This window comes from Pholcus phalangioides, unplaced genomic scaffold (assembly GCF_987345545.1).
Source record: "Pholcus phalangioides strain wild (caught in Gottingen) unplaced genomic scaffold, Ppha-v1.0 ptg000042l_1, whole genome shotgun sequence".
In the NCBI taxonomy this organism is placed as follows: Eukaryota; Metazoa; Arthropoda; class Arachnida; order Araneae; family Pholcidae; genus Pholcus; species Pholcus phalangioides.
The window spans coordinates 29,293,138-29,306,081 of NW_028301628.1; the positions used below are offsets into that span (position 1 = coordinate 29,293,138).

A 12,944-nucleotide genomic window follows, 5' to 3' on the forward strand; every position below is an offset into this window, starting at 1 on the left:
CAATACAAACATGCCAAAACAACAATAACTATTTATTTAATAATAAATAGTTATAACTACAGCAATAAGTATTTATTTAATAATAATAAATCAACAATAACAATTTATACTGTCGCTAAAACATAGTAATTTTTCATCTTGAATATATACTTCATTTAAAATTTAAAAATTTATATCAAATATTGCATTTAAAAATATATAATATTAATAATGTAATGTATATGTAATAATATATTTTTTGCGAATGACTTTTGGGAGCAGGTACCACATTTCACTGACTGGAACTTTTAACACACGAACTGTATAGAAATATATTTTTATTTTATTTTATGTATACAACCCCTTAAAAAATTACATTTTAAGCAACCGCGTGTTATTTGAAAACTTTTTTGTAACTGGAAGTTTACTTCTAAAGTTAACGATTGCAGAGTTGTCCGCTAATCAATGTACAGGGTGATTATAAAAAAACTATCCCGACATATGGGCCCCTAACTATCATACCATTCACAAAAACTGAATGAAATTTTGGCATAAGGTATTTTGATGTATGCGCTCAAGAATGATACACTCAGTGTCACTCAAACAGTTACGGTTACAGTGAGAAAATTTCGAAAATATCAAATGGCAACACCAAGTTTTTTGTATCGGAATGTGATCTCCATTGTGAAAAACCCTAAATAGCGTTTGAACGGCAACTGTAGCATGAAAATCACCCGCGGTAGATGGGCTAAAAGTGAGGACAACCAATAAGGACAGAGAAGCAGCATGAAATAAAGCATTTTATTGTGTTTTCCACATGACCTTGTGGAGGATTAATCAGGCTGGGATCTCAGCCGAAGAAACGGTGTGACAAATGAAACGAACATTAATGCTCTGGTGCACGGCAAAGTCCTTTTTACTTTTTCCTGGCCTAGCTCCGGGGATTTTCGTGCTACAGGTGCCATTCCAACGCTATTTAGTGTTTTTCAGTATGGAGATCGCATTCCAATACAAAAAACTTGGTGTTGCCATTTGATATTTTCTCACTGTAACCGTAACTGTTAGAGTGACACTGTTGTTTTCCATATCATTGTTGAGCGCATACCTCAAAATACCTTATGCCAAAATTTCATTCAGTTTCTGTGAATGGTATGATAGTTAGGGGCCCATATGTCGGGATAGTTTTTTTATAATCATCCCGTTTTTATATAGAAACAGTGTTCCATCCTTTTATATATGCACCATCTTTGATATTTAATCATGTATATATATATTTTGTTATTGCAGACTAAGGCGCATCTGGACGTACTAGCCGATGCTCTACTCCGCTGGGCGCGTAGTCGATATTAGTACACCAGCAAAAAAAGCGACATATCTTCATGTACTAATTCCATTTTCTCTTATGTTTAAATATACTTCTTGCATCCAGTACAAAGATGGTTTGGAATGTGATCGGACGAATTAAAAATAATCCCGAAATGGTAAAAAAAAAAGGTAAAACCATCCTATTATACACCTCTGAAACTGGTAGACCAGTAACGTTTTCACACCAAATGTACGGAGCTATACATGTATGTCTGTCTAACCGTCGAGCCTGCTTATAACGCTAACGATTATTTCGAATCCTTCCACCCTCACTATGAATCTACTAGTGCGTGCACCACGCCGCCATTCTTTGTGGAACCGTTAAAGCATATTCTCCCAACCTTTTCTGCCCTCCAACGCCCCCTTCTTCAGAAATATTTTTCTCCCATCGCCCACAACGCAATCTAACCCATAGGATCCTATGTTATATCCGTAGCTTCTACCGCCCCCCTGGAACATTCCATCTCCCACGTTAGGAATCACTGCGTTAAAGGATAACGGTGCAAATGTGTTGGTAACCATGATAACATACTCCAAGGGGCCTCAATCTTTAGGGGGGTGTACGGGACCACTTCATTGGTTTGAAAGCGTGTCGCGGGTAGCTTCAGTGGTATGGAATTGCACCACGGGCCTCTTCAATGCTCTGGCATTGTGTCGCGGGATACTCAAGTAATCTGTAAATATGCCACGGTTCACCTAAGTGATCTAAGAATGCACAAAAGGCCACTTAAGTGATCTGGGAATCCACAACAGGCCACTTAAGTGATCTGGGAATGTGCCACAATCACGTAAGTGATCTGGAAATGTGTCGCGATCACTTAAGTGATGTGAAACTGCACCCCGGGTCACTTGAGTGGCCTGTAATTATGCTACTGGTCCCTTATGTGATCTGTAAATGCACCGCGAGCCACTTAAGTGCTGTAGAGTTATGCCGCGGGTTACTCAAATGATCTGTAAAGGTGGCACTGGTCCTGTAAGTGATTTGGAACTGTATTTTGGGTCACTCAGGTGATCTGTGAATGTTCCGCTTTATTAATTGCTACAACATCTGGTTTGAGGTAACGGGTCATATCAGATGTCCTCAAGGGTCACATTTGGCCTGCGAGCCATGGATTGTACATATTATGGTACACCAAGAAGTAAGTTGCTTTGCATCAGTCCGGGGTTGTGAGCGTTTCTATCTATGGTATAAGCCGGTGTTTCCCAAAGTGAGCAATATCGTCCCCCTGGTTGGCTATGGAATAGTCCAGGGGACGAATTTAACATAGGATCCTATGGGTTCGCTTGAGTTGGGGGGCGATGAGAGAAAAAAATTTCTGAAGAAGGGGGCGATGGAATGAAAAGTTTGAGAAACTATGGTACTGGCGAATGTCGGTAGTTGTGCGTGCTATGCGTTCGGGAACTGGACGCCAGAACTCTGCCACCGGACTTACCACTTTGCCGAGATTTCTTCCAGCCCAGCTTTGCGTTCAGGAGCTCCTGCCATCTATCTTTCACGTTGGAAGTGAAAAATCATTTTTAACCGCTTGCTGTGGGAAGACACTTTATTGCTACTTTTTATTATTTTTTTACTCTAGATCAGAGATGGATTTAACGGCGTGTGCACCGAGCACTCGCCCGGGGCCCCGACTTTTGAAGGGCCTCGAAAAACCCAAACTTTTCACTTTTTTCTAATTTAAGGGGGCCCCATTGTTTCGAACGGGGGCCCTCAACTGACTAAAATCCGCTTCAGCTCAAGTTAACAGTTTCAATCACCCAATATAATAGGTTGACCGGAATAGTTGAAAAAATCTCTCTCTCTCTCCCCGACATATTGCCCTGGATCCACGCCTGCGTTTTACCTTCGGAGATGTATCTGCACGGCAACCACAAGTAGCACGGAAAGTAGCAATCGGTATCATAGACGTCCCCGTTGAAAAATCTCGCCGCAGAGAGCAACAGGCCTACACAACATTACAATTATTCATTCATTACACTTCCCTCTCTATGAGTTGAGGGAAAACTAATAGTTTAAAAAATTGACTGCAGATGGCAGCACTAGACATAACAAGTATTACACAGAAACAAACTTCACGAAAGGTTCACTATACATACACACCCATTCCAACATGTACCAATTCGTTAGAAGTTCCGCACAGGAATATGGACGAGGTGCATGTCTGGTTTAGTAGTATCATAAACGTACGCTGGATCTTCTGAAGCGGGGTTAACATTTTTTTTCTTCCAGGGAAAGGGAGGATTATGTTCACTTCTGCAAAATAATATTGTCATTTAGACTCAACGTGGGGTGGGGAGTTGAATCCGCGCGCACACCAACGGTCAGTATGGCTTAGTACAATAAAACCCCTCTTACCGGACACCCCTCAGATGAAAACACTTCTCATTTATGGCCAAATAATAATTTCCCCCTTGTATATATAATGGAAATATCCATTTCAAACCCCCTGATTTTAACCGTCACCCTTGTTTTACGGATGATTTTTTTTTTTGTTCCGCCTGTGTCCGCAAAAGAGATGTTTTACTGTATTACGTAGTATCTCAGAAGAATTGTCGATGGCTAGGACGCAGCGCCGGGGGGGGGGGGGGAGGATTCCATTCTCTCATTTCCCAGTTATTTGGCACGGTTGATTCAATACTAAAGGTGGCACAAAGTGCATGTCTGCTCCGAGTGCCGAAGTATCAAATTATTAGTGTTACCGACGTCCTCCTTTTCGATGTTATTTCACGCGTCCTCCTAAGTTTCAGAAAATTCGCCGGTTTGGCGTTTTCTAGTAGCCTGATGCCAATTCCCCCAAGAGATGGCGCCACTATTCTGACTCATAAAACCGGTCACAACAATAATTTTCCCCAACTCTAAAACAGAACCGCTAAAAAAAAGCAGAAACACAAAAAATTCTGGGAATTTCGACGGTTATTGGTGAATGCACGTGAGAAAAAAACACAAAAGCATTCATATTAATGAAGAAATATATGTTTCAAAGTGGAGAAAAAAAATTTCCCCAGAAAAAATGAAAAATAATTCTGGGAACCTGAAAAGAACGAAAAACTGAATTTTCCTAAACGTAGGACTCTTGAAATGACATCAAAAGGAGGACAGTTGGTAACCCTACCTACAAGTAACAACCTAGCCACGCATGTTATGTAATCAGGTGCTGCCATCTATTTTATTAATCAGAAGCGAAAAACTAGCAATCAGTTATTCCTTTTTAAGGGTGTGTGTCAAGTTTTGTAGATCTGCTCTGCTGTCACACCGTAGTGAGACTTAGTTCCGGTCAGCTTTTTACTACCTGTAGAGTGATTGGGTCAACCAGAAAAAAAAAAAATTGTAGCCAGATTGGAAGTAAAGTTAGCCAAATTGACGTCGATTTGGCCAACTTTCTTCGCATTTGGCTAAAATTTTTCAACGCACTGCACAGTGTCATTGGCGAATGGTCATTAATTTTTTTTTCCGGCAAATTAGTTCTTTCATCCATGCAACATTTTATCGGAATCAGGAGTGATCGCCAACGAGATCCCAGTATGTTCGCAATATCTGAAACAGCCATCACACACGCATACTATCGAGAGAGAGTAACCCCCCTAAAATAAAATCTCGATGAAGCTCATCTCCTTTGGAACCGGGCAGTGGGGGGGGGGGGGGTGTTAAAAATGGCATAAATTTATTTCTTCTACTACACGGATAAGTCGTTTCGTTCGCATCAAACTCTTGATAGCATGTCGGTTTTCACGCGTATCGGATACAGTAAACGTTTCCCCCCCCCCCTCTCCCGTTATACGCGGGCTCGACAACACTGTATTATTATACATATTTATATTACATGTGACGTCAAGACAATGTTCAGGTAACAAAAAATGTCGTGAACATTTTTTCCTTCAGTGTTTATACGTGGTTATATGCTATGCTTAACGCAGGGAGGAATTACGACTCGTGTCCTGTTATTTACCTGAATTGTATGCAGGTGATGTTATATTACCTATGTACTGTATACTATATATATAAGTTTGTTTTATCAATTTGTTTTTTTTTCTAAATGAATGCCCGGATGTCAAGTTAAAGAGCATGAGGATAAAGAAGCAACCCGTCCTATGTAAATTAAAGAATAGAAAATATATCTTCAAATCATGTTTATGTAATTGATATTCAAAACCCACTTGTTCATGACTTCAAGAATGATATGATTGACTGTTATTTCACGTTATCACAGTTTTGTCCGTCTTTTTAAGCTCAAGATCAAATAATTCAAAGGAACTGAAGACAATGCCATATGTCATAAGCTAACGTGAATGAAAACTATCAGGTGCGGAAAAAAAAAGTTTTCACGTTTCTCTTTTTTCCGAGAAACAATGTTCGCGAAATACAGAACCCTCCCTCCCTTTTATGGCCATAAATGATAATTTCTCGTTGTATAACAAAAGTGTACATTTCAAAGCCCTGATCAACAGTCATCCCTCTTTTACGGACAAATTTTTTTTGTCCAGTTGGTGTCCGTAAAAGAGAGGTTTTACTGTACTTACATGGGGCTGCTAGACGTTTCGTAAGTACGAGACAACAGATGTTCGTGGTACGTTTACTTCTCCCGCATTTTAATTTGAGCAAGCTGTATAAAGCCACTTTCTATGAGTTACCCAGAATGCTTTTCGCGGGTAATATGATTTTATTTTTTTTATCTGCCACCTCCTCAAGAACTTGAATGAATACCATGTGACCCGTACTTTCCAGTGATTTTGGCCATCCCAAATTTTTGCTAAATATGTTTTTTTCAAGTTCTTTCAACGAAACCTACATGAAATTTAATTCACTGAAATCAGGATTAAAATTAGTCGCCGCCTTCGACGCATCACAATGGATCCGCGCCTGGAGCAAATAATCTTTTCAATAGACCTTTCAATGATCTTTTGAGACATTCAGAGAGAGCCCTACATTGATTTTCTAGTAAGAATATAGAGCCAAAAATGAAAAGAAAAAGGGGCTAGAAGCCCAGAAATCTTGTGGAAGCAGTGGCATCGGAGCCAGTTAGCTCGAGCCCCCACAGTATGTTCAAGCTCGGACCAGAGCACTCAGCACCCCAAGAACTAATTCGGAAATCAAAATTTACCACATAAAGCTCAAGACGAGCACCCATATGTCTAAAACTCTTCAGACGCCCCTGTACGGAGGACATTCATACTCATATTGTAGAGCAGCGGTTCTCGTTCGCAAAAAGTTGCTAAGGAGAGAATCCGCAGGATGTATTTTCAGAAAGAAGCAGAAAAGGGTACATACAGGGTGGATATTATCAACCGCCCAATAATTACACACGTGTTTTTCATTTTGGGATCGGACGAATATTAAGGGTCATAACGTTTCAAAATTTTGTGAAGCGCCAAACACCCAACGAAAAAAAATTTCTCATGCAGTGTGTTGCCACTAATCGAAAATGAACTGAAATATTCAATCCGATTAGAAGCCAAATTGTTGGCGCTTTTTCCTCTTCGTGTAATGTTATAACCTTGTTATTACGTAATAATTTCAACCACTATATATTGGCAAATATATCACCAGACATGTAAAGTGTTAGCCAAACGAAATGTTGGATTTTTTTTTTTTTTAAATCAACACTTTTTGCCAAAACCCGGTAATTTCTTTCCTTCACTGTTAAGTCAAATTTTTTTTAAGGGGAAAAACTGGTTTTTGCGCAGCTTTTTAACTTTCTTGATTACTCTCAGGGTTATAACACTGTTATCAGCTTAAAAACGCAGTTATACGTTTGGTGCAAATTTGGTGAATTTGGCGGGATTCGAAAGTGGCGTCATCAACTTTTAAATCCCTAACTCAAGAATTATTGGTCAAATAAAAAACTGAAAACACTTTGCCATATTAATTTTTTCACAAGAAATCACGTGTATAATAATTGGTCGGTCGATAGTGTCCACCCTTTATAAACAGAGTATCTATGGTATAACAGAGTAGTACATAACATATGGTTCCCACAGTTTTGGAAAGGAGAGGGTGGAGCAGTCATTGGGAAGTCTAAATCAAAGAACACTGTTGTAAAAGGCCACAAAATGTCCGGTTGGAATCGTGGATTTCTTTAATTCTACCACGTTATCACCGATACACTTTTTCGTTTGTTTATGAATCCATTAGAAAAACTTCATTTTATCAACACTTTTGTTTTCTTTATCATCTAAGAAATGTAAATTCATTTCATTTTTTTATTTCTTTTTTCAATTTGAAGATCAAAACTTGACCTCTATTTGCATACTAAGAAAAATTTTTTTTTCTTATTTTAAATTCATTTGCATTATGATTTTGCAATGTATATGAACACAAGCAAAAAAATCATTTAAAAAATATCTTGTGAATTGTGCGTCCCTGATTTTTTTCACATACTGTAGTCAATACTTTTATAGTCAATTAACCTTAATCTAATTTTCATCCAGCTGTCTTAATGCCCTCACCCCGCCTCTACTCCCATCTAAGGATAAAATTATCTCATTAGACTACACAGAAATTAGGCACAGTCTAAAACATGTATTCGAGTAAAGAAACAAAACCAAGTGGAGTCAAACATGTTTTCACGTGGAATGGAACAATTTGATTATTCGGTTTTTTCACAACGCTAAAATTTGTATTAGTCAGGGAGTGGTATATAAATCATTATTAATAGACAATAAACTATAGTAACCATAAAGAAGTTTTTGCTCGAAAAAATTATAATTTAAAAAATTTATGAAAATCACATAACAAACTTTTTTTTTGGATATTTTTGATCATTAAATATGTAAAAGCCTATTTTCATCCAATCTTTTTCAACCAATAGCATGACCCATTGTTACTGCAATCTTCTATGAATGATTTATCGTGAAACAGAAAACATTATGTAATTTATCTGACAATAGGTGATGTAATGGGATCAGTTGTTAGTAATATTAGGGTTTGTCAAATGAAACCAGTTCATGTAGATTAAGACATAAAAAATGCATAGAAGATAATGTGGCAGAGTGACACACAAGGCAGTCTATAAGGAAGCTTAGTATGTGTGATCAGGAATTCAGATAAACATCCAACTTGAATGAAAAGGTGGCAGATGCCTTTTCATGTAGGACTTCGGTTGGTTTACTAACAATGGCATGTTGGCAAAGCTGGACGAGGCGATCAAACTTGCTTTCACATCACTATTTTGTTACACAACAACAATCTTGCTTATTTCAGAGCAGAGGTCTTCCCTCCTTTCATGGGTTATTAGCACTACCTATATCAATCAAAAGAAAGAGCTCCCTTACGGCGGCTTTGACATGAGTATGCCCAAAATCTGCATAATTGTAATCCTTGGATGAAATTTTTACAGGGTGTACAATTTGCCCAAAAAATTGATCAAGTGCTCACGACAGGTAATCAGGCACAAGCATTGAGTATTCTTGATGCTTCTGGGAGCATCATGGTGCTTGTGAGCAACAGGTTGAAAATGACTGCTTTAGAGCTGTATTCAAATCAAAGAATTGGAAAAATTTGAGTCATGGTAACAGAACTTCATACTATGCTAAAGCAGTGGTTCTAAGACAGCGGTGATACTAAGACATTTTAGAAGGGCATAGGGGAAAATCAGGTAAAGAGAGAACCATGACAGTTGAATCGTGGGTAAGGCGAACCACAGGAAGCTATAAAAAATATATAGATTTGAAAAAATAAATCAAAAGTGAATAAAGTGAAATATAGTGGGAGGAAGTGACTACTTTCAGAATCCAGCACAACCACCCATAAAACCAAGGCCATCTTGACACATGGGCTCATCCGAAGATATCCCATCAACCTCATGTTCATAAAGGACCTAGACGATAAAATCTGATAATTTTAGAAAATAAGTATACAGGCATAACTTATACAGGCATAGCTAACTCCTCGAACTGCAAAGTACTGGCAAACTGTTGATCCTAAAAGCATACTTCCAATTATAAAAAGTATCGGCATAGTGTGTGGACTTCAGACAAATCATTCATATTGCAAGAGGTTGTATAGTTATTAAAATTAAAAAAAATAACTTTTTATAGTTGCCCTGTTTTTTCCGAGGTCAAGAAAAGAAATTCTAAGTACAATATTCACTGAGATATTTGAATTCAAAGAATGGAGAAAAATTTGGGAAAAACCGGCATAAACGGGGGGAAGCATTTTCCATAAGTTTATGCTGTTTTTTCTACATTTTTCTCCATTTTTTTAATTTAAATATCTTGGTTCACTTAGAAAAGCTTTTTTTTTCCTTTTGGCATCGAGATACAGTGCAACAACTTTCTAATTGGTTTTTGAGGAAAGGGTATCCATATAAAAAGTTTTTATTTTAGTAACTGTACAACCCCTTGCAACATGAATAATAAATATCTGAGGTCTACAAATTGTTTGAATTTCTAATTGGAAGTATGCCTCTAGGATCAATGTTTCGCCAATAGTTTACGGTTCGAGGAGTTAGCTATACACCCAATATAAGCTAATTACTACTTACAAAACATCCCTTTGTCCAGGGGACAATGATATTGAAATAGTCCTGAATAGAACCAAGACAAGAGGATCTAGCATCAGGGAGCCTGAGTAATACTGGGACCCACGAGAAGAAAATATGATCCACAGTGGAGACAAAGGCAGAAAAAAAAGTTAAGAAACACTGTGCTAAATTATCTTCAACAATGATGAGCATTAATCATGCGACAGAACCACATCACTGGAAACCATACTACATCTTGAAGTCATAATCACTTTATGCAGCACTTGGACAATGTGTTATTATACAGGACTGACAAAAAATGGTAAATTCACAGACACATTATATCTACTTTCTCAAGAAATCGGATGCATGTCTGAATGTTACACAGTGACTTTTTCAAATCAACGCAAGTATATTATAGCTACCTCATAGATTACTTTGATTCTTTATCGCATCTGTTTTACCTTTGTCTTGATTAATGCATTCTAACTGGTTTCATTTGAGCAACTCTTTAATACCAAGCTGTTGAAATAGAATTGTTCTCATGAATGATAAGCTATTCCCCCACACACACACACACACACAGATTTTTAAAAAATGTTTCGATTTCTAAATTTGGATACATAAACAATAAAAAGTATTAAAAAAATTCCATCCACATACCCTCTCTGATTTGTAATGAGATATCTTTTGTTTCCCACAAAATAATAGACCCGACTAACTCGACAAATCAACACCTGACAATCTAATGTATTTTTCGTCCGTAGTCACGCGATCAGGTATATACTCGTTTATGATGCAATGAAATAAAGGAATTTCAAAAAAAAAGTGTGATTGATGCTACATGGTTTGAAACTTTTATGCCAGTGCCTAACTGTTGATTTATTCATGATAAGAAATACAAAGTGTTGAATTTTAATGTATACAACCATATATACATATCTTTCTCAACATTAAAAAAAAATTATTGTTGAGTCGCTATTAACTAATAAAGCGACGTATATATATATATATATATAATTAGACCTATATATATATTACCATGATGACATATCAGCGACGACAGCAATTGGTCTGCATGTTCAATATTGATTGTTCTCTTCTTTTCATAAATAAAGATGAAATCAAAATGTTGTTTCAGTGGCTGATTTTATTATTGGTTTAATTGGTATTATACACAGAGGCGATTCCAAACTCATGATACAAACAAAAAATGAGCTCTCAATACCATTTTTCAGACTTTTTTATCAAAAAATATTTGCACACAACTGAAGCATAAAGGCTATAAAAAAAACTGGGATTACACAATAAAAAGTTTGATAAAAGCTCTTTTACAAATCTTGAAAAATGCAACCAATAAGCGGTTAACAACCAATAATATCAGTTACATTCGCTCGAATGTAACCGATAGGCTTATTGGTGGTTGTTTTTTTTTTTTCTCAAGTTTTGTAAGGTTATTAAACTTTTTTTATAGTGTAATCCCGGACTAAGCCTAATTCAAGCCAATACAGTGCATTTGAAAGCAGTTTTCTATCATTCTAACATCCTTTACATGTGAAGGAGAGAGCCGGCCTAATAAGCACTGTACTTGTATTCAGGCTGACACTCTAGTCCACAATCTCTGTCAGTAAGGATTCATCATCAATCAAAGGCGCAGACAAGAAAAAACATTGGGGGTTGAAAGTTGCTAATTGTCCGGCATATATACGGGACTCAAGTGCATACGCAGACGAGGGAAGGTAAATCAGTTTTTTCAGAAATTATTGGGGGGCTCAAATGGCCTCAGCCCAAAGGTTACGACACCTATGTCATTGATACTTGATAGGGTTTGTAGATTAGTCAATGATTTCATGATTTTGTCATATCTGTCCAGGTCCGTAACTATGCTGGGACACTGCCTCAGGGCATAGAGCCAAATGGGACTTCACAAAAAATATACTTATTATGTATTATAATACTGGGGCCCCATCCCCAAGAAAAGAACTGCATCTCCTTTGCCCCAAGAAGGCATGCTACTTCCTTGTATCTGTCACTACCTTAACTCCACAGAGAAGTGTTTCTCATCCAAACTTCCACAACTTTCTTTCTGTCCAGTCCAGATAGCAGCAGATATAAAACCAAAAAGTTATTTATTATAATTGATTGATTATTACTTTGCTGGTAAGCGTGCAGATGCAAGTAGTGTGAACTGCCATTAGCCAAAACGTAAACAACACCCATATTGAGAATTTCTTTGCATTTCAAATTTCTATTATAGTCTTTTCCATGCATTAAGTGATATCTGTAAGTTAAACTTGTCCTAATACTGACTATTTCAGATTGTACAGAATCTGTTTTATCTAACCTGTTGCCACCTCTAACAAAAGCTTTTACTTTTTCCACTGCTTTTTTCACAAGTTTCTAAAAGTACCTATATAACTTAATAATTATCCTGTCTTTGAATAAGTATGTCATAAATTTAGAAACAAGATGCTTCATGGGGACCCTTTCACAGGTTGAGAACCCCTGATACAGGTGACTGAAAAGCCCTTACAGCTCCATGTAAATTTCTGACACGCTCTGTGGACACACTAGAGGAAAATAATCAGTAATAAATAATAATCAGTACATAAATAAAAAAAATAGAGGCCTGAGGGGCTCCACGAGTCAAAAAGGTTGGGAGTCATGGCCTATATTACTTGCCAAAAAAAAAATTGTACAAGTGGGGGTTCTCTCTTCAAACAGTTTATCACAAGTTCAGAGGTTGCATTTGATTCCCCCTCCCACAGATGTCTATATGCCAACAAAAAGTTTTGTGAATTTGACATGCACACAATTACACAAGCTTTAAATGATTTTATTTTATATTCAAGATATTTTTCCAAAAAAAAAAAACTGCACACCATTGAATTTAAAATCATGCTTTTAGAGTGCATCATGGCATTTATTTCAAGAAATATGGTACAGTGATACCTCAGCTAACGAATGCCTCCTTTTAAGAATTTTTCGACTAACAAAGACTTTTTTAGATGTTTCCCGTCTCGGCTAATAAACATTTTTTTAGATATGGACGTATGTGCTAACATAAAACTGCCACTTCGTGAACTAAATTTTCGAGCCAACCAAAAATGAATTCAATGAGTTTCTGTCGCTTGAGCTGGATCA

General features: G+C 37.2%; 1 protein-coding gene across 1 annotated transcript in view; it reads left to right on the top strand.

Annotated features, from left to right (window-relative positions):
• LOC149064758 (uncharacterized) overlaps positions 1–12,926 on the top strand; it is a 45,283-nt gene extending 32,357 nt beyond the window's left edge. Inside the window, exon 3 of the mRNA XM_089254867.1 lies at positions 1,267–12,926. Within this exon, the coding sequence (XP_089110993.1) occupies positions 1,267–1,329 (63 nt within the window). The 3' untranslated portion in view covers positions 1,330–12,926. The remainder of the gene's footprint in view (positions 1–1,266) is intronic.
• Positions 12,927–12,944: the final 18 nt, after the last annotated feature.